A 23,157-nucleotide genomic window follows, 5' to 3' on the forward strand; every position below is an offset into this window, starting at 1 on the left:
ATTTTGTATTTTTTTATGAGTGTCTTTTTTCTCCAATCTGTTTTTGGAATGGAGTCTATGACAAAATATTAATTAATTAGTAAGGAACATCGTACTTGTGGACTTGTCAGTAGAAAGAAACAAAACCATATTTGAACCACTTTAAGTAATGTTGTTAACTTAACATCAAACTGAAAAGCATATTTCCTTTAAATCTAACAAGAATGAATTATGTACAAAATTGAATAGTCCGTTTTACAGTTGTGTGCTTGGTTGCCAAGGGTGACCTTGTTATGATACAAACCTTGCTGCCTTTCAAATGTAAATCACTTTGTTATCATGCTAACTAGTTACAGGTCTCTATCATGACAAGGTCACCTTCAGCCTCACTCCAAATCAAAGGTTTGGTAACTAAGTACACAACTGTAAAATGGCCTATTAAATATGTTTGAAGAATGTTTGAGAAAGGAAATCTTTTTAACAACAATTTGAATTTGATAACTTAAAGCTTCATTTGGTACAATAAGTTATCTTAATTATTCATGTACCTTTGTGAACTGTATCCATAATTAAAGTCAGTTTTTTAATTTGTAGTTTATTAATATACTTTTGTAATTGTGCATGTAAACAATCATGTGATTGTTAAAAATAATTTTATTTCTTGTAATTAATCTACAGCTTTGCAAACTAACCATTATTTAGTCAAAACCTAGCCAGTAGCAGTTAGCTAGTTAATTAAATATTGTTAAATTGTAAACATGATTGAGGAAGATGGTAATTATAAAAACAAAAAAAAAGAAATATTTAGTCACACTGTGATTCTGCTGGTTGCATGCTTGAACCTGTTCCTTACTGTATTTTTCCATTTTATCTTAACTTTATAGAATTATTTTCTGATATATATTTCATAGTTATACAGTGTATGTAGGTGGGTGAAAATAATGCATACACATCTAAATGGCAATCATTTTTTGTTGTAATGAACTTTTATAAACAGAGATCCATTGAAAAACACCCGGACTGTGAGAGACAACTCTGTATGAACATTGCTGTGAATATTGAGTAAGTTTTGAACATCCTCATCACTGTATTAATTTTTTTAAGTTCTGTTTTCTATTGATTGTAGAATTTTTGTTTTGCTCACTATTTCTAGTTTGTGACAACTGAGGTAGAAGCCTGTTTTTGATTTTGCATCCAAAATTCAAGTACACTTAAAACTCCTTTCAGATGAAGAGCTTAAAACCATTTTCTTTTCTATTATGTGTGCATTTATGTGTACTGTAGTCACTCCAGATTGATATGTTGATCCATATGTGTTTTGCCTTCTTACAGCTAAGTTCCAGAATATTCTGAGTTCCAATTGAGTACCATAATCCAACAGCTACAGGCTTTATGACACCTAGGTGTACAGACAAAACAGTTCCTTTTCCCACAGCTGGTTGAATTTCATTGCTGTCCACCAGATTAATCACCACCCAGTAGATTGGTGTGAACACAATCAGCCACACAATCTACTGAGTAGTGGTTTATCTAGTGGATGGTATTATTGATTCAATTCAGAGGAAAACAAGTACCGAAGAGTTTAATTCAACTTCTGTTATCATCTCAGAGGAGAAGCAACTTGAAAGGTGAGTGTTAATCTATTGACATCAATGCTCATGTACATACGAAATTAGATGCTGATCACTCTTAGGGTTTAAAGGGTGAATATGTGGTTCCAGAAAATATCCATACCCCCCACAGGGGCCTTTTTTGATTTGCCCCCCCACCCCTCAGGATTTTCCATTCCAGGGGGTATCACTGACTATGTACAACCAACTTTATGATGCTTTCAATTCTAACTTCTCTCTGAATATGTCCAGGTTCTTGAGAGGCCATTCTTGTTGCACTTCTTTGCTTAAGATTGTGGATGATTGGAGACTGGCTCTTGAGTCTAAAAAAGTACATGTAACTGGAACTATTGCCATTCACCTTTCTAAAGCATTTGATTTGATATGTCACAATCTACTATAGGCTAAACTGCAGGCCTATGGTCTGAATTATGATGCTATTGCCATCTTTCAATCATACTTGACTGATCGTCAACAAAGGGTCAAGTTTCATGGCATAAAATTATTCTCTGAATGGCGTCCAATCAAATGCAGTGTACCTGAAGGTAGTCCACTTGGTCCCTTGTTATTTAAAATTTTTTCTCAATGACCTAAAGTTTGCCAGACAAATCTCTTCTCTGCGTCTGATTATGCTGATGATACTACAACTTATGCATCTAATTATGACATCAACACCCCTGGAAACCTGGCTAAACCTGGACCTTGACATCGTGGTCACCTGGTTTCCTCAAAATTATCTCATTGTTAACAGTATTTAAACTCAAGTTATGATACTTGGTAGTCACTTTTATGTCCCTGAATTCTTCATTGGTGACTCTAAGGTGGAATTACATGTCAAACTCACTTAAAATTCTTGGGGTGACTATTGATGACAAACTGACTTCCAATGAGCACATATCCGACATGCTTAAGAAAGTCTATGCCAAGATCGGTGCTCTAAGATGACTCAAAAGACTGATGCCTCACAGCGTGTCTCTAACACTTTACAAGGCTTACCTGCTTCCTCACTTGGATAAGTCAGTCCACTACTTATTGGAATGAATAAAACTTTAAGCTCTAAACTAGAGTCAGTCAACAAATATGCACTTAAAACTTTACTAAATCTAGGCGGCAATCTTGATTATGATACTATCTTATCCTTGAGTGATATCCAGTCTCTTGAACAAAGACGCTATAATGGTTCTCTTATTTTATTGTACAAGTGCAGGAACTCTAATGGTCCAGAATACTTAAAAACTTCTTCCAAATTTCCCAAACCAGAGATAACTTAAGAAGTAGGGGTGGTGATATAAAAAATCAAATAATATAAGTGAGTTCATTTGTAAGCTCAAGGCTTTTGATTTCAGCACATTAGGACCCAGCTGTCAATACAACTCTTGTCTGTAGTTATTATCGTTTATTTGTACATGTATTTCTCATATTTCCCTTCTTACCACTATACATTCAATTTAACTTTAACTGATTTTTTTATCCTCGTATTTATAGCATTATTTGTACATAGTTTCTATAGTCTTCCGTTTTATACATGAGCCTCTGGCTCAGGCAACTGGGTAACCATGCCTCACATAAACACAATAAACTTGATTGATTGATTGATTGACTGACTGACTGACTGACTGAATCACTGACTGACTGATTGATTGATTGACTGAAGAACATCTGAGTTCTACTCTGTAAACGAGACTGAAGTGGTACTTTTGGAGTGGGTGCACTATTATAATGCTTTTGGCTAAGGTTATCTCTTATTTAATATTTTCTTATGTATGGAGGAGATACTCAGATAGAGATAAAATCTTGTGCAACCAAACACTGATACAGGGCACCTATTCTATATCTGTATAGATCTCTGCTCTGTCTGAGTCATTGTTCAACTTTGCAAAGCCACAGTCTACCAGCTTGAAGTAAAACTGCACCCAGGCCACAGTTGCTTTTCAATTTTTTCCTTTTCATCTACCCAGCAGAGTAGTGGTGGCTCAGAAATCATCTTGCTGTATTTGTGAAAGCTTTCTTCATGGATTTGACAATTAAGTGAGCTTAATTGGTTGAAGGCTCCTTGGAGATTCTGACATATCAGAAAAAACTATCCACGACAAACTTGCCCAGATAGTTGATCATTCCAAGCAATCTTAGAATGTGAGTTTCAATAGGTGGCATAATGACAACTAGGTAATAGGCTTGACCTTGGCCAGATTTGATAGCCAGTAAGGGTACATCAGAAGTCAGAATGTGTCTGCAGTATTGAGCTTCTGCTTCTTAAAGATGAACTTGTCCTTGTTGGTTTGTTGGTTTTTTTTCCTGTTCACTTACTTTTGGCAATTTTGTTCATTCTTTCATTATTTTTTAAACCTTCTTCATCAGCACCACCAGCTTTTTCCAAAAAGTTGTAAGCTTTTGGTGTCACTCTCTCCAGTCCTTCAATGAGTCTATCAAAATGCTTTTGAGTGAGTTCTGTGCTTTTGCGCCAGTAGGGGAGTTAACACAATGAACCAAGGCACGTCCCGATAGTGAAAGGCTTTAATCACAACAGGAAAACTAGACTCCGAACGAGTAACAAACAATATGGCCGACGCCATGAGGAGAAGCCGTTCAAAGCGCATGCTCAACCCAGATACCGCTGACCGGTACTGGCGTGACTTCTTTCTTTTTTTTTTTTTAAGGAGAAACAAGAACTAAAAACAATTTAAAATACACTTAAGACTAACTAACAAATTGACACGCACGGGCGAGTCAAAGTTCAGTGTTCAAAGTTCGGTGTTCAAAGTTCAGTGTCATAATCTGCGAAACGAGAAGGAGGACGGCGGGTGCGCGATGATCTCCGTAGGGCAGGCGGAGAAGGCACCGCGGAGGTGGCTGCATACTCCAGTGGGGAAGGATTAGGGCAGGGCGACTGTGTAGCGAAATCATCCGTGGTATGGTCAACGGGAGAGGCAGGGGCTGGACTGTAAGACTGAGGGTTGACAACTGGTGGGTGTGTGGAAGCTGCGATGGCCTCAGGGATGGCAGGCAAAGAGGGTGGAGGGTGAGTCGTTGTAGTAGGACCATCTTCGTCGTCAGAATCAGAGTCGTGTTTGCGCAGGGTCGGAGAGGCACGGAAGGGATCACCCAAGTCAGATGGGACCTTGAAGCACTCAGATAGCTTGACATGGTACGATGAACTTCGCAACTGGGATCCAATGAACTTTTTGATGTTGCAGAATGGAGGATCAATGGCTACAACGAGATAGCGGTCACGAGCATGAGACTTGTTGAGGTCAGAATGAAGGTACACAAGATCACCAATATCGATCAGGGGGGTAGGATGCCTTGACTGCACAGGAGCTTTGGAACGTTCACTGTGAGGATGGTTGGAGAGACGCTGCTCATGCTGGAGGGAAATTATGTGGTCATCTGCGAGGGGTAACTGCTTGTTTGAGAACTGATCCCGCTGGGTCCACATTTCTCGAGAGGAAAGCCCTCTTGAACGGATACGTGAGTTTAAGGCTGAAGTGGCTATGGCAAGGGTGAGGGGAGAGACAGAACTACCGAGAGGCTCCTGACGTAACAGCTCATTCTCCAATTCCTGGACTGCTCTCTCTGCAACGGGGTTCTTGTTGGGATTTTTGGCATGGCCAAGCTCAATTGTGATTCTGTGTTTCTTTAAGAGTGAATCATTGACAAGGGCCTTGAATCCGGGTGCAGGGTCGGTGTGGATCACAGCAGGTGGACCATCCATGGGGCACATTTCCACGCAAAGCTTTATAATGGCATCACGCAAAGTTTGGTGGCGTTCGTTCTCAAGAAAGAGACTGGACGTGTAAGAGGTCACTGTTTCACGGAGTACAAAGATAAGTTGGCGAGAACGTTTTATGACATCTGCCGCAAAGGACTGCCCAATAGCTTCAGGTGGAGGCGAAGTGGACTGGTCAATTCGTGCTGTTGGTGATCTCTGAATTGCTGCACAGGAGTGGCATCCATCAGAAACACGGGAGACTGCCTTGTCCAGGTCGAGGGCAAACAGATAACGTTTGGCAACCATTTTGAACTGGTGACAAGAAGGGTGGCTGAGCTGAATGTGAAGGGCTGTCAAGAGGCCATCCAAGGCCTGGCGCGGGACAATAATACACTCTCTGGTCGGTGACAAGGGATCATGACGTTGGACGACGAGCAGGCCATCACTTGCGATTGAGGCGACCTGCAAATAGCGTTTGACGTCCTTGATGTTTGTGAGCTTCTTGGAAGGCCTTGTGCCTTGGACAAGGTGTGCGTGCGTGCGGCGTAGGTCTGGGCATTCAGACTGTATGGCCAACCAGGCCGGACGGCTGGTGAAAGGGAGGCGGGCATTGCCTTGGAGGATGTCCTGGACAGTCGCGGCTCGGACAACAGAATCTCTGGTTGAGGCGATAAACAGGCAAATCTGACAGGTTTCATTCTCACAAGGGGCAGCATTTCGACTTGCGAAGTCTGACTGGAGGATAGAGGCGCCGGAGACGTGTCGCACTGAGGCTTGGTAGCGGCTGACAACTGACAGGAAAGTAGATACGCGAGGACTTGCGGAGAACTCGCCGCGGCATAGCTTCTCATAAGCCTGGACGCATGGCTTACTGTCCGTTAGGATACAGGCTTTATTGGATGACTGGATGAGGTATGGACTGAAGTGCTTTGTAGCAGCAGCGATGGAGAGGGCTTCTACTTCGCATGGAAGCCATGTTGTCTGAGTGCCCCGCAGCTTAGCGCTGAAAAAACCGGCGATGTGTAGCTTGTTGTTGCGCGTCACATAGAGGGTGGCACCTATTCCTGGGTCCTTAACTGCACCATCAGTGACGAGCCATAGTTGGTCCTCAGGTCTAGGTAAGGTGATAGAGAGGGCTGAGGATAGGGCCTTCTGAGCATTATGGAATGCAGCCCTGAGACTATCAGACCAGGTGATGGATTCTTGTGAAGTACGTCCAGCCGTGACGGCATCGAGCGGGGTTAGATAACTAGAGCACCGTGGGATAACACGAGACAGGACTTTGTACGCACTAATGAACGATCTCAAACGACCAACGGTGTTTGGCACAGGGTACGCGGCGAGGGTGTTGAGGCGGTGGGCACTGGCAGACAGGGTACCGGCAGACCAAATCCAACCAAGGATAGTGGTTGACTTGGGGTTGATTATGGTCTTGTGGGCTGACAAACGCAGGTTGCATTTGTGAAGAGCTTGCAGGACCCTCTTCCAGTTGTGGAGTAACTCTTGAGGGGTGTTGCCCCCGCAGTATAAATCATCGGCGATCTTGGCCACGGCTCCATCTTGAAGTAAGGGGCCTAGAACACGGCACATAACCTCCTCTAGAGCAGTCTCTGAGCCAGGCATTCCCATAGCGGAGCGGGCATACACCCGTACACCTTTAAAGCGGGTGGCGACACCGCAGTACTTCATGGACTCTTTGGCTAAAGGGATCTGGTAGAAAGCACTTGTAAGGTCAGTGACAATTATGTGTGACCATTGGGCGATGAGCCGTAACGTGGAGTCAACATCGGGTAGCAGGGATGGTTGTGGTTTGCTGTATCTGCCCACATCAGAAAAGGCGGTGACGAGACGGGAACCACCATTAGGCTTCTTTACAAGGAAAGATGGATTGAGGTATTCAATGGTGATACCCACATCTTCGGGGCGGCGGAAGACTCCAAGATTCTCTAGGTCGTCAAACTTTTCCTGGAGCTCGATGAGCTTATCCCGTGCGTATTGGGGGAGGCGACCCTTCCGTTGAGGAGGTTCGACAGGACCCATGTTGACTTAGGCCTTGTATGCGCCAGCGGCTCCATTGTACCCGGGGAATTGCGGGTCAAATACAGTGTCGTACTCTGTAAGTAGTGATTGGAAGTCTGCACGAACGGTTTGGGGGAGGGTGTTGTCTGGATCAACCTGAACGGATGCAGAGTAACTTGTACTGGAGGGTGGCAACGGACGCTGAGCAGTAGGTGGGGGTGATGATGGGACTTCGGGAGGCTCAAAAACAGGGATGACTTGGCAGAAGTGTTCGTGGCGCTTGAGAGTGCGGGGTACGCTTGATAGGTTAGGAATCCGTATGGCTCGGGCAACGCTGGAAACGACACCAGGTTGTGGCCACAACTGGGATGGCTTCAGATTGTGTGCACTGGGTGCGTCGATGCGAGGCTCTAGTGCGTACTCCGAGTCAGAAGGTGCATCGTCTGGTAGACGTACTTCCATGAACTCTCCAGGCCACACTGTCTGGGATGGAGCAGGGGCACGTAGGACAAATGCTCTACGTGCGGTTGCATGAGGGCTGGGTGGAGATTTGGACCCATACGTGTAGACGGAGCCATTGCCTAGTAGTACCTCTCTCTTAGCGGGTCGGACAGCGATGTCATTCGTCTCCATAAAGGGGGTACCGGCAAGTACCTCAACATCAAGATTCTCAACTACGAGACCTTCAAACGCGAAGTTTGTGTGGTCCCGGGTGAAGGTGGTACGAATTTCTCCTATCACCTGGAGCTGAGACGAGCCATCAGCCTGTTGGACGGACTGGGCACTTGAGATTATCGGACAGCCGAGGTGTTTCGCGGTTGAATGGCGTATCATATTTCCAGTTGCACCGCTGTCGAGGGTGACGCGCACGACTCGATGATCATGAAAGACATCCATGTAAGGGGACAGGCGGGTCTGCACACGGTAGGCCACCATCTCCGGGCCTGGCAATGTTGTGTCAGGGTCTGGTGAATCAGAATCAGGACTGGTCTCAGTTTCTTGGTCATTGTCAAGGATGCCGGCGATCTGTCGTGCTTTCACCATGAAACGCCTGTCACTGTCGGGGAGGAAGGTACACTGACTGAGGAAGTGGTTTGTCATAGAACGGCCAACCTGTTTACATAGAGGACAGACCTTGTCTTGGCGGGGTTGTCTGGGACGGGCTCTAGGAACACCCCTGTTACTCTGACGAGGGCGACGAAAATCATCTGCAACAGCAGCACGCAGGATTCTGGCATCATCCGACGTGCGGATTTCCTCGAGTAAGGAATTGAGGGCCTGCGAGATCTCAGGTTTGATCGAGGCAAGAGTACGGGATCTCAACTCTGTACCATAACGCTGCTTAACCAGTCGTGGGAGACTGGGGTGAATGAGGCGTAACCAAGTGAGGACCACAAAGTTTTCGAGTGTAGGTGTTAACTCCTCATCCTCCTGCACTGCTTGGCCATTGTGGGTTAAGCCGTTGGCACGTAGCAATGAATCTTCTACGAATGCTGTGAGGCGCTGGTACAGATCTTCGGGGCGCTCATCAGCAGCCAGGTGTATTTCGGAAAAGTCAATGAACTGAGCCCCAGTGACTTGGAAACCAAAGTGCTGCCTGATGGTTTGCCAGATGAACTCGAGGGATGTAGAGTTTTTCACCAGAGTATTTCGAGAGATAATTGGACAATAGTTGGCGATCTGTCCTAACATCAGCTCGAGGAAGTTAACTTTTTGGCGGGCTGTTAGGCGACGAGCTAATGGCACTGATTCGCCATCGTTTTGAAGACCTCAAAGCGGCTGGCCCCTGGTCTTTTTTAACCATGTGAATCCATCTGCGAGGAAGGGGGCGAAGTTGCTGTCCAAAGAAAGAGTGTAAATGAGGTTTTGCTTCCAGTTTTCGAAGGAATTGATAGATTCCACTTTGGAGAGGCACCACTGCTTCGTTGCACGGTGTGTTGCAGCCATAATTCACGTTTAGGGCTCTGGAACGTGTTGACACGGCGAAGGATACACTGTTTTGGCTCACGTGGACGAGGCGAAAAATAGCGTTCTTCGGCGAAAATATGGCCTGGGTAGAACCGAACACTGCCACCACGCCGGTAGGGGAGTTAACACAATGAACCAAGGCACGTCCCGATAGTGAAAGGCTTTAATCACAACAGGAAAACTAGACTCCGAACGAGTAACAAACAATATGGCCGACGCCACGAGGAGAAGCCGTTCAAAGCGCATGCTCAACCCAGATACCGCTGACCGGTACTGGCGTTGATATTTCAGAAGGCAATTTGAGCCTTATTTATTTGCAAAATGAGATGTGTTACATTGTTAGATTACTTGGGTCTTCATCAAGTTTCTCTTGCTTGAACCTATCACTTTCCAAGTCTTGATGGGAGATTATCAAAATGAGTGTAGTTCAAAAGCAAAGTTTTGGTACTTTGATTTTCTATTGTAATCCTTCAAGTGACTTCAGAAATGAATAAACTTTTACAGCTGAATCAATTGAAAGCTGAGGAAAGAGGCAAGATGTTATGCTGGGCACAGGTTATCAAGCTCAAATAATAATTATGGTAAACTAGACATTGCCTTTTGATGCTTTGCATAATTCAGTTTTCCTTTTTTTCTTTTCCAGAAGCTGATTGACAATGTCAGTAACTGTGAGAACTGAACAGAGTAGTTCAAAGAACAGTTACGGTGACCCACCAAAGATCAGTATTAATCTTCCAGAGATAAGTGAACTAACCCAGACTTTTAAAGATTGGAAAGATGTTGAACTCCCAATTGACATTCTGTTGTTAACAGTGAAGGACTGTGAGTTCTTAAGTTGCTACTATTACATTGTTGATCCATTCACAAGCTATTGTAAAGGGCTTGGTCATGTATACTTTGGCAGCATTGGTGAAGATCAAGATGTTAAACTGAAAGTTGCTTTGATGAGATGCGCAGAGGGTTCTAAAGCTCCTGGTGGTTCTTTGACTGTTGTAAAAAATGCTGTCACCCAGTTGAGACCAAAGGCTGTCTTTTCTGTGGGCCACTGTAGTGGTATGAATCAGGAAACAACAAAGCTGGGGGATGTGGTTCTATCAGAAAAACTCACCACCTATCCCTATCAGAAGTTTACAAAGGATCGCATGGAATTTTGTGGTTTCACAGCTCCTGTCAGCAAAGACATTGCTGATCTCATTAAATGTGCAGGTTTTGGTTGGAATCCACCCCTAGAATATCCTAAAGAAAGAAAAGTTGAAGTTCACCGTGGTGAGATTTTGAGTGGTTCTGAACTTGTACAAGCTGAGAGGCGCAATGGCCAACTTGTGAAGTCATTTCCTGTAGCAATTGCAATTGAAACAGAAGGGGAGGGTGAGATCTCTTTCTATTTGAAGTAAATGTTATTGACAGTATAATGACAGAGATAATGGGATATAATTTAATCATTGAAAAGAGAGTTTTTACTTTAATAATATCAGTTGTGGAGGGTAAATTTTCCTGCTGGTGATGAGAGATGCACTGGCTTGATTGTCAACTTACTGGACTTCAGGTCAAAAGGTCTGGGGTCAAGACTTGGGCTGAAGTCATCGTGTCATAGTTTTGACTGGGATGCTTTACTCTCACAATATGTCTCTACACCCAGAAGTAGAGATGCCAATACTGATGAACTAACTAGCATTTCATGTACATGTAGAGAGAGTAAGAGTTACAGTTTTAATATCCCAATGGTGTGGAAACTGAGAGAAGTTGTTGCTGGAGGGACTAACTCTGCAGCATTATATATGCAGGGTGACTTTCCAAAATATGTCTCCAGTTTCCTACAAATCTTTGATAACAAAGGTAAAGGTAAAAAGCAATAGATGTTGGGGCAAAGTTGTTGTGGTATTTATGAAAGCTTGTCATTTCTTGTCTCAGGAGTTTACAGTGCAGCACATGATCTGAAAATGGAGTGGGTTGTCGTCAAGGGTATTTCAGGTTACGCAGATGGATCTGAAGTAAAAGAAAGCTGGAAAACATTCGCCAGTGTCACAGCAGCCTCTCTTGTTGTCAGCATTCTAAATAAAAGCAGCATTTTTGATGATTGGCCACATTACAAAGGTAAACAGATTAGCATTACTTTGTTTTCATGGTTACAGTTTATTTGCCTGCAGTTACTAGCTGTCCTTGTATGCTGTTTAGTTTTGTTTTAAATGAATTTGCTGGAACCGAATCACCAAAGTCTCTACCTAAACTGAATTAAAAACATGATTAATGATTTATCATCATGTGCTGATCAATGAGAACAGCTCTTGGATCAGAAATGTTACATGTTTGTCAGCAATTTTCACTTGCTTTGTTGATAGATGTTCTGGTGAGTTAGCAAAAGCTGACAAATTAAATAATGACGTTTACCTCAACTCAACATACAGGAGCTCTAAGTTATCCGTGCGGGTTATCCATGTGGGTTATTCTCGGTGTGGGTTATTATCCGTGCGGGCTATTATCCGTGCGGGTTATTATCTGTGCGGGTTATTATCCTTGCGGGTTATTATCCGTGCGGGTTATTGTCCGTGCGGGTTATTGTCCGTGTGGGTTATTGTCCGTGTGGGTTATTATCCGTGCGGGTTATTATCCGTGCTGGTTATTATCCGTGCTGGTTATTATCCGTGCGGGTTATTATCTGTGCAGGTTATTATCCGTGCGGGTTATTATCCGTGCGGGTTTTGAATCTGCTCAAGATTGATGGTGGAATGCTTTTAAACTTTTTGAAAAATTTTGTCCCCCGGGAAAGAAGACCTCTGACCCCCATAATTCAACTGTAGAATGATGTAGACATTTACATGTAGAATCTCCTGTGTTGTAAGCTCCCCTACTGCACCCCCATGATATAAACCACACACCATCCACATTTCTCTGTGCGGTCACACTAAGGGCGAACTCTCAAAAGGTGAGTTTTAGAAACTCTTTACGGTGGCTATTTTATGTTATCAACTGAGTTGATGAAACCAAATTATCATTGATGACATAAAGACAGTAAAGTGCTATATTACTTCCATCACTTGAGCCACTGTCATTGTCTACAAATTCACAGTATGTCTGTTAAGACTTCCAAGAGTAGTAATTTTGGCCCAATTACAGCATGGTGCTTCTCCTTAGTGTACGGAAAATGTTCAATTTCTAGGCAGAGGTAGAAGAGATTAAATGCATGGCACCAACTCCTCACTTACGTAGATTTGCATTTGTAGAAATCTTCCACCCACATTTGTTTCAGCAAATAGCTTAGCAAGCAAGGTTAGGACACAGTTTTAGAATGATGGTGGTTTGAACTAAATGTAGTGCCATGTTCTTTTCCTAACCTCACGAGGCTGTCTAACTGCTGTCTGTTTGGTTTTCTGTTCTGGAAGATAATTCAACTGACAGACAACTTTCAGCACCGAGTAAAGACGTTCCGGTACAGCCATCTTCTTCTAGTGCCCACTCTTCCCATCAGTCACAAGCCTCGTCTGACAAAATAGCAGGTATATATTTGAATGAAGAGTCTTTTAGACCAATTATAGCATAGGCTGCAGTTTTTTAAGTTTTAACAGACTGCAGTTAAAATTCAGCATTCAAAAATGTTGAATTTCTCGGGCAGAGGTAAGGAGAATCACACACGTGTTAAATTCCTCCCAGTTCTGCATTTGTATAACCTCTACAGCGACACTGATTCAATAATAGAGCTTTCCAGTCAAGGTTAGGACTCAGTGTTCAAATATCAGTAGTTTAAACCACTTGTGATGGCATGTTCCGTCGGTCCCAAACGGTATGTGGCTTTGTAAACTCTTTCTATTTGGTTTTGTTTTCTTAAAGATATTTTAACTGATGGACAACATGTTTAGTTACAGTACTTATTTTTACAAGGTGGAAAGAGGAAGTCACCAAGCGGGTCAATGGACAAGGACAAAAAGCACTCAAAGTTGAAAGGTACTTTTTTTATTGCAGGGACTTCAGAATTCAAGGATTGCACAGTTTCTATAAGGTTTAACGTTTTCCATGATTTTGTTTTCTAAAGATAAAGTTTTGCAGTGAACCATATCACTTTACACAGATCAAAGTCAGTATAATCCTTATTAGATTTTGCATTAATTCATTTTCGTGCACCGGAACATTAAGCTCACCATCAGATGAATTACCCGCCCTGTTCGTGAAATGAGCCCGCACTCCTCATTTTCACGGGAGAATCTAAGACTATACTGGAGAATGCGGTGCAAATGGAGTCAAAGAATAAAACAGTGTAGTGCTCAGATCAATAGAAAAGTAGAATAATCTGACTAATGACAATATTAATAATTCTATTTTATATGAAGCTAAATAACTAAAGTAATACACACAGAACATAATACTTTTGACTTTAAGCTGTCATTCATGCTATATGTGTCTGCTCCGAGGTTGGCGTGTTTCTCGCTGACTTCCTCTTGGCAGATTGTGTAAAAAAATTGGGTTAATTCATGCTTTCTGCCTTCATGCCTTCTGCATAATTGTACATGTACAATTGAACTGTCTTTCGTGCTTAATTACTTTACTTAATTTTTGCCAGGTGGAAAGAGGAAGTCATCAAGCGAGTCACTGAAACAGGACAAACAGCGCTCAAAGCTGAAAGGTACTTATCGCATAGGACTTCAGTTTATAACTTTTAGAATCTGCATTCAGCTTCTGAGTTTCAGACAGGAGGCTTCAAGGATTGCGCAGTTTCCAGAAGATTTAAGGGTTTCCCTAATTTGTTTTTCTAAAAATAAAGTTGTACGGTAAATAGGCCCTTTTACAGTTGTGTACTTAGTTGCCAAGCCTTTGATTCAGAGTGAGGCTGAAGGTGACCTTGTTGTGATAGAGACCTGTATCTAGTTAGCATGATAACAAAGTGATTTACATTTGAAAGGTAGCAAGGTTTGTATCATAACAAGGTCACCCCTAGCCTCACTTCCGTTCAAAGGCTTCGCAACCAAGCACACAACTGTAAAATTGACTATTCTTTCACTTGTCACACATCAAAACAGTGTTTTCCTTATTAGATTTTGCACTGGTTCAGTCTCGCGTACCGGAACAGTAGGCTCACCATAGGACATTACCCGCCGCTGTTCATGAAATGAGCTCACACTCCTCATTTTCACAGGAGGATCGAAGACCGCGGGGGGGGGGGGGGTTGAGGGGGGATAATGCTCAGGTAAAGGGGGGACCGTAATGCCCAGATAAAGGGAAATATAGAATTATATGACTAACGACAATATGATTCACTCTATTTACTCCCAGATTTGAAGAGTAAGTTTTACTGAAGTTACAAATTAGAGTTGATAAAAATGCAGCCTCTAAACTGATGAAAAACTCTAGTCTAGAAATGATTATGTTCTCTTCAATTTGAGAGTTACCAAAAATTTAAGAAGGTGTTTTTTTTGTCTACAGATTCCTCTGCGATGCAATCTTTGGAATGGTGCCAGAACCAGCTGCGAAAGTTTTACAGCACCATGTGTCGAGTGAAAATAACACCATGGGACCCAGACAACACGGTACACATTAATGACATATACATACAGTTGACGTTCTTACAAGATCACAGAAAACCTGACGGGACGACGAAAAAAAGGGTGGGAGACATCAGTGAAGTATTTGAAGGTGACGAACATCATCCCATCCGTAGACGAATTCTAGTGTATGGAAGACCTGGAATAGGAAAGTCTACTTTCAGTCAAATATTAGCTGTAGATTGGGCAGATGGCAAAAAGGAGATCCTCAGAAAGTTTTCTCTTTTACTGTTAATCAAGTTGCGAGACGTTTGTGATATTCCGGACCTCTGTACTATGTTAAAAACCGCTGAACTGTTGTCTGCTGATGACCCGAAGGCACTCAATAACTTGTATGAATATGTTCGTCAGAACCAAGAGAAAGTGCTGCTTATATTGGACGGATATGACGAGTACAGCGGTGGAAAGTCATCCCCAGTTCACCAGATTTGGAGAGGCGGTCAGCTGAGAGACTGTTGTGTAATGATCACAACGCGGCCAGTGAAAGAGGATGAGCTTAGAGTGCCAAGTCATGCTCAGTTTGAAATCAACGGGCTCGATAGCAGGGAACAAAAGAAACAGTTTGCAAGAAAGATTCTTGCTGATGAGGAGGACGTTGAAGGGTTACTTGACAACCTGAAGAAGCAGGACCTCGAAGAGCTGGCAGAAATACCGCTTTTGTTGTTGATGTTGTGTCTTCTCTGGAAAGAGAAAAAGCATCAGTTACCCACGTCTCGTGCGCACATTTACGTACAATTTATTCAGACTCTCTTGGATCACATGGCTACAAAAGATGCAGACAACGTCGCAACACGTAAAAGCATAGATGAATATCAAGAGGAACTTTACAAAATAGGAAAACTTGCATATGATGCTCTTTTGGAGGACCGTCTTCATTTTGACTTCAGCAAATGTGGGCATAGTGATCTCTTCGAGAAGCTAATAGATGTGGGTTTTTTCCAAGTTTCCAAACGTTCCGCTTTGAACCGTGAGGAGATCGTTTATTTTCTTCATAAGTCTGTCCAGGAGTTTCTCGCCGCCAGGTTCGTTGTCGAAGAACTGACCGTGAAGAAGAATGGAACTGTCACCTGCCTCTCAGGAATGGATACGTTTGAGAAATCAAGGAAGATGGCTGAAGTGCTAAAATTCGCATGTGAGTTGTCATTAAAAGCTGCCGGGATTCTTTTTGATCATCTACATGACGTTGGAGAGAAAGAAGGTCTCACAAATTACCAGTTCACCAAGACACCTTCTGAAGATGATTTGTCTGAGGAACAATGGCAGTTTATTGTACTCTGTGTCGATTGTTTGTTTTTGTGTCCAGCCTCAGACAGAACAGCCGTGTATTCTGCATTTCTCTCATGTGTTAACCATGTTGTAATACTTACGGAAAAAAACACGTCTACTGCTGCTGTAGAACACTTCTTCAAATCTGTCAGCAGTTTCCCAAACTATTTATTTTTTGTACATGAGTGGCCGTTTGAACATTTTCCCGATGATGTTCTATCAATAATGTTAGACTTGAACGCGGTTCTTTTAACGTATTCTGGAGAAAGTAAAGATGTACAGAAGTACGCAGATATACTCGGTAGAAACTCTTTCCTCAAAAAATCCGGGGGGAGAAACTTTGTCTATCTAATTGACATAACAGATAAGGTTCTTCATTCTGAATTGCTTCCTGAACTGATATCAGCGCCGGTTTGCTCTTCTCAGCCACCTGTGGATAATTTAGTAAATAACGAAAACAACAACATTGATGTACGTTTGACTGAGAACCACTGTTTGTCACTGGTGAGAGAGATTGACATTCTTGTTAAAACAGTTAAGGAAGCTGTTCTGTTGAAGAACGTGTTGCCTTTAGTAACAGCTCCTCGAGGAATTAGAATTATAACAAGTAGACTAGGGGAGGAGGAGGAGGAGGAGGAGGAGGAAGAGGAGGAGGAGGAGGAGAAGGAGGAGGACGAGGAGGAGGAGGAGGAGAAGAAGAAGAAGGAGGAGGAGGAAGCCTTTCAATTGATTGAGAGCGCGATTAACGGAATTAATTTTACTGACAATCTCCACAGATTAAGAGTTTTCGACCACTATACAGCAGCAAAGTATAAAGCTTTTATCTCTGACTCACTGCAGCATTGTCCAAATTTGCGTGAGCTCGACCTGTCCTTGATGCCTTTACACAGTGGTGTGAGTCATTTGGCTGAGAGTCTTCATCACGTGCCACAGTTGAAGAGATTAGTATTGTGGGATGTACAAATGGGAGAAAAGGAATGTGCGGCACTGGCTACCTCATTAAAGTACTTAAACAAGTTAGAAGAACTGGATATAGAAAACAATGCCCTGGGTCATGGGATTATTGAACTGGCCAAGAACCTGAACAATGTACCCAATCTGACTAAGCTGGACCTGAAGAATACAAATATGGGTGAAGATGAAGCATCAGCACTGGCTGCCTCATTAAAGTACTTAAAAAATTTAGAAGAACTGAATATAGACGACAATGCCTTGGGTCACGGGATTATTGAACTGGCCAAGAGCCTGAACAATGTACCCAATCTGACTAAGCTGAACTTGTGGAATACAAATCTGGGTGAGGATGAAGCATCAGCACTGGCTGCCTCATTAAAGTACTTCAACAAGTTAGAAAAACTGAATATACGCGACAATGCCCTGGGTCACGGGATTATTGAACTGGCCAAGAGCCTGAACAATGTACCCAATCTGACTAAGCTCGACCTGAGGAATACAAATATGGGTGAAGATGAAGCATCAGCACTGGCTGCCTCATTAAAGTACTTAAAAAATTTAAAAGAACTGAATATAGACAACAATGCCTTCGGTCACGGGATTATTGAACTGGCCAAGAGCCTGAACAATGTATCCTATCTGACTTACCTGGGCCTGGGGAATACAAATATGGGTGCAGATGAAGCATCAACACTGGCCCATGCTCTAAAGTATGTACCAGTACTAAGATTTCTTCATCTAGATTCCAATCTACTTGGCCGTGGGGTCAGGGATCTGGTCCAACATCTCAGCAGTGTTCCTGAGCTGGCGTACCTGTCCCTGACAGGTATTCAGATGACAAGGACAGAATGTGAAGAGTTGTGTACAGCAGTAGATGAGAGAAACATTAAGGTGGACACCGATTACCATGTAAGTGCCATTTTGTTGTTTCACTCAGTTGTTATGCATCTAATTTTTGTTTAGATGCTCTTCAGCAGAGCACTTGATAATATTTCCAATAACTTGATTTGAACTCAATTAATCAGATTATTTTTAGTGAGAAAGAATACAGTCTTCAGGAACAGTCACTGTTTTCAGAATTTTCTTTTTCTATTTTGCGACGTTAGGAGCCGATGTTGTAGATGGAGACCGTAACAAACCCACGTTAAGTACTTTTATGGCTCATGCGTAGCTTGTTCAAAGATGATTTGTAGAAAAAGATTACGAAGATTAAATTTAGGGACTTCCAAATGACTTGATATTTCCTGATTACACAATAATTGAAAACTTTGGGAGTTCATTCGATTGACCTTTGCTTTGCTTGTGTAGTTACGCCTTACTTGAGAGAGAAAAAAATAGACGAGTTGTGAGAATATTTGTCTGACCAAACTCCTCGGATCAATTTTGAATTTTGAAATTGTTCGGCTTCTGTTATTATTGTGGGATGCTGTTATTTGGGTTTGATTATTTAACGAGAAAGGATTGTTCAACCCATACGTGCTTTGAATTCGATGAAGTTGTTCCCTACATTCTATGCGGACATTTATTCGCTTTTGCTATCAGGGAGCGTGAACCCCAATAAATATAAATGAGCGAACAAAAGGGATTTTTTCCTTTTTTAAAATCCGAATTGGTTTTTTTAAGTGAAAGTCGCGTTGATTCTCTTGTCCTATCTTCACGTCTTAAAGGTTTGTGCCGATGATAGGAAATAATTCAACAAAAGTCGAAGGTGTAGTAATTGTCTTCTTTAACGAAACTGGCACGGTGTTATAGTTTACTGGGACTTGAATGGTTTCCTTATACTCATTTATCAGTTGGATTCTTTTCTTCTTTGGATTATTTGCTCGTGTTGAGTAACTCTGTCAGTTGCTCGTAGAGCCTCCTGGTCTCCTAGGTCTCCATGATAACACTATTTTGTTTTGAAAAATCAAAGACAAACATTGCAAATAATGAGTTTTTCTTGAGTGAATCTCGTAAGTCTCTGTCTCAACTTGGTCTTGCAATCGTCCATTAAATAATCCTGAGCAATGATATTTTTTAACCTCAGTTTGGCAGACAGTAAAACGGATTCTGTGTACACCTCACGCTGCTTTCCATGTTTCCGTTACATCGTTGCTTGTTTGGATATGGTTTGCGGAAAAGTATTTTCGAAACTGAATGAAGAAAGAAACAAATTTAGCTTTCAAGACTTGAATACTACATATTTTCTGTCAGTAGTGTCCAGTATAGTACATGAAGTTGTCCTAATGGAACGAGGCTTGGTGATATTTTTTGATAAACTTTGTGAGTTCATTTGATTGGGTTTTCTTTTTGAGGTAATATTGAAAGAGAAATCTTCTGTAGTTACGCCTTACATAGGGAAACAAGGAAAGAGGAATTGTGAGAATTTTTTACTGACAAAATTTATTTGGGTAATCAGGAGTTTAATTTTTGAAATTTTTAGGCTTGTGTTGTTTTTGTGGGATGTGTTTATTTGGGTTTTTATTTGAGAACCCCGCTAATAAACAACTAAAAAGCAAAACAAATCATTTTAAAACGCGCTATCCGCGACACGCGACCATTAGTCAAACTCGGCACTGTGTTATAATTTATTCGCTCTTAAATAGTTTCCTTATTCTTATTTATCAGTTGGATTCTTTTCTCTTTTGGCTACTCTGCTCGTGTTGTGTAACTCTGTCAGAAATCAGGGCCTATCGGTCTCTCTCGCGTCGTATAAGCTCACTTTTGAAGAAAAATTAAAGAACAACATTGTTGATAATGAAGTTGTTAAACTTGCTATCGTATGTTTGTTTCTGCTTGGTCTCCCGTAAATCATAACAAAATAAGTTTTAAACTTCAATTTACCACACACCGTGGAGTTGATTCTGTGTACACTTTACGCTGCCTCCCATGTTTCTGTGACATCGCTGAACGTAAACAACTTTTTGATGTGAAACTCTTATTACGATCACTAGAATAAAACATCTGCCTACCTTATTCGCTGCTCGTCTAGCCTTTCCTGTAGAGTGTGGGCGTTTTTTGTTTGCTTCGAGGAATACGGAAATGCTGCATTATCCTTCTTATATATAAAAAAAAAAAAAAACAGACCATTAACTTGTGTGGCATGAAATGATAGGTTAGGAGGCGTAAGTTGAGCGGAGCACAAGTGTGAACCTTGAAGTTTTTTTTGATTTGTTTTTTATCATTATTATTTACTCGGTGTCTCGCATTTGCTTCAAACATGGAGTTGTGTCAGAATGGTACGGTTTCAGAGAAAAGAATACTCTATGCTTCTAGTAAAACAGAGAAAAACATTACAACGACAACCTCGGATTATCAAAAAGGAATATCTAGAGTTGTCTAACTTTCAGTCGTGTAACAGTGTATTGAACTTGTAATAGACCTCATCAGCTTGGGAAATACGTAGAATTTACTTCTGCACTCCTCTCTAGAAGGATATAGAGTCAAACTGAAACAGACAAATTACAATCGTTTGTAGGCACTCTGCCGTAATGTCCCTGAACTAATTCAAACAGCAAATATCTTTTAATTTTACTTACAATTCTGTATTCCTTTCCCGAAGTAAACCTTGTATTCGTGTTACGATTCTTGCTCTGTTCGTACCTAGGGAGTATGAACGAAATAGCGTACCCTCTGAAGTTTGGAAGTGCGTGTTTAATTTTATAGATATATGCTCCTAGGGATGTAACGTAAGTAGACAGGGATTAAAATAATTTCGTGCAAAACAAACAGTTTTGCTAGTGGAGAAATGCTGTGGAGTAAAACCCGTCGCGTGTAAGTGTGAAAGGTTAAAAAATTATTAAACTTTTGATTTCCCCTCGGGTAAATAATGATAGCCAATACTTTGTATGCGGATTTATATCAATTTGAGAAGATATTAGACAGTTTTCTTTCCTTTTAAAAAATATAGTATTTAATTTAATCATCCGTTTGTCTCACAAGTACCGCCTTAATTTAATTGCCAGGGACCATTGCTGTTTGTTATTTATATCTAAGAACATTTTCCCTGTTGTGAAATAGTGTCAGTCGCTTGTAGCTATTTGAATTCAAAAGTGAATATTCTCTTTCACTGCTCGCTTTTTGGACAAATATATTTGAATGCGTCAAGTAATTAGCTTGTGTGTGAAAAAGTAAGTCGAGTGTTACACATAGTTAATGAAACAGGTGTTTTGAAAATTTATCTTGCCTGAAAATGCAAGTTGAGTGTTACACATTATTGGTGCTGTAGTTGATATTGTTGCCCTTTATTCTTGTGATAGGAGCAGGAATATACAGGGGAGAGGTACATCCACCGACTTTGTACAAAAGCTGAGCTTAAAGAAAAAGGAATAAGATTCAGAAAAGATCACAGGCGGCCCAGGCTCTGTCACGTGGATTATTGTAGAGGTTGTATAGTGGTTTAGTTGGACTTGCTTTTGAGCTCCGTAAATATAAAGTTGTTGAAATAATGAAAGAAATAAAGTCTTACCTTCGTACAGAGTAGTCTGTGCTGTTCTTTTCGCGATTTCAGGCCGTTTTGCTGTGTTTCAGCTCAACGTCCTTGCACCACCAAGTAAAAGGGAAGGAAGGAAACTTCTGCCTCACACACTCTCGCCAAAATCCCTCGAAAAACACACTTAAATACTTCCCCTTGAATCGAAACTTGGCTTGCTGTTTTGCTAAACATTGGCTACAGTTGGAAATAGCCGTTTAGCAAAATATTCACTCCACTTGTGGGTTGGTATTTATTTCTGACCGAATCATTCATATCGTAGGGATATCCGTTGGGCCTAATTTTGCTAGTGTCCAGGCTGACCGCGTCGTAACGAACTTTTGACTGCACAGGTTGTGATGGACGCACTTTCTAACGGCGTTGAAATGGCGGTCAATTTAAGATTTTTGCTGGGCCTGTTGCTCGACAACCCAACTTTTATGGGATTTGTTTTGATAAACTTCAAGGGCAACCATTTGGCTTTCGTGCTGCCAAGTTAATGTTGTTTTTTATGCTTTTACCACTGAACTGCGGGAGACTCCTGTGACTGGTGGACTATTTAGCCACTGGCTCTGAGGGAAGGGGAAGTACATGCACTTAATAATTTGTTTCTGCAAAGAAGATCCAAACTCTTCCCTTTTATTTACCACGTAGTACCGAAAAGGCATGCAGCCCTTTGATTATATCCTTCCGGAAAACTGCTACCACTTTTGTATTTCTACCAAACAGTAAAACTCTATATCCTTAATAATCTGCCATTGATGACACAGGAAAGACAGTCGGGGTGTTTTAGTGAAACACAGAGCAGCTTTTATATCTCACTCCCCTCCTGAGTAGGACCTCGTTACATGATAATTACTTACTCATTGCATTTATTCAGTCTCTAAATCATTTTCTTTATACCTCAAGTATGTTTAGATAAAAGCATATATGAATATCAAGAGGAACTTTCCAAAATAGGAAAACATGCATATAACGCGCTTTTGGAAGATCGCCTTCGTTTTAACTTCAGCAAATTTAGAAATGGTGATCTGTTCGAAAAGCTAATACATATCGGTTTTTTCCAACTTTCCAAACTTTCCGCTATGAACCGTGAGAAGATCATTCATATTCTTTATAAGTCCGTCCATGAGTTTCTCACCGCCCGGTTCATCGTTCAAGCACTGACGGTTAAGAAGAATGGAACTGTAACCTGCCTGTCAGGAGTGGATACGTTTGAAAAATTAAGGAAGATGGCTGAAGTTCTAAAATTCGTTTCTGAGTTGTCCTCAGAAGCTGCCGGGATTGTTTTTCATCATCTAAAGTATCTCGGAGAGAAAGAAGGTCTCACAAATTACAAGTTCACCAAGACGCCTTCTCGCTATGATTTGTCTGATGAACAACACGCGTTTATTCTATTCTGTGTCGATTGTTTGTTTTGGTGTCCAGCCTCAGACAGACCAGCAGTGCATTCTGCATTTCTTTCATGTGTTCACCATGTTGTAATACTTGGGAAGGGACACTCTTCTGCTTCTGTCCCAGAAAACTTCTTAAAATCCATCAGAAGTTTTCCACACTATTTACATTTTAAAAATTATTTAGCTGCTAATGATAACTTTCTCTGCATAATTTCTTTGAACGCGATCGTTTCAACTTCCTCTGGAGAAAGTAAATATGTAGAAAAGTATGCCG

The 23,157-nt window shown here is 41.6% G+C and overlaps 1 protein-coding gene and 1 pseudogene across 1 annotated transcript; one reads left to right on the forward strand and one right to left on the reverse strand.

The window, feature by feature from the left end:
- Window positions 1-64: 64 nt before the first annotated feature.
- LOC148735906 (NLR family CARD domain-containing protein 4-like) lies at window positions 65-21,490 on the forward strand. Its single transcript, XM_088753010.1, has 10 exons — window positions 65-1,041; window positions 1,312-1,607; window positions 9,929-10,675; window positions 10,925-11,009; window positions 11,142-11,379; window positions 12,666-12,779; window positions 13,162-13,224; window positions 13,838-13,900; window positions 14,698-17,945; window positions 21,275-21,490. Exons 3-10 carry the CDS (start codon window positions 9,942-9,944, stop codon window positions 21,416-21,418), a joined length of 4,689 nt encoding a protein of 1,562 aa, XP_088609136.1. The 5' UTR covers window positions 65-1,041; window positions 1,312-1,607; window positions 9,929-9,941; the 3' UTR covers window positions 21,419-21,490.
- On the reverse strand, window positions 3,929-9,579 carry LOC148735907 (uncharacterized; annotated as a pseudogene).
- Window positions 21,491-23,157: the final 1,667 nt, after the last annotated feature.

The sequence above is a fragment of the Stylophora pistillata genome, chromosome 3 (genome assembly GCF_964205215.1).
Source record: "Stylophora pistillata chromosome 3, jaStyPist1.2, whole genome shotgun sequence".
Lineage (NCBI taxonomy): Eukaryota > Metazoa > Cnidaria > Anthozoa > Scleractinia > Pocilloporidae > Stylophora > Stylophora pistillata.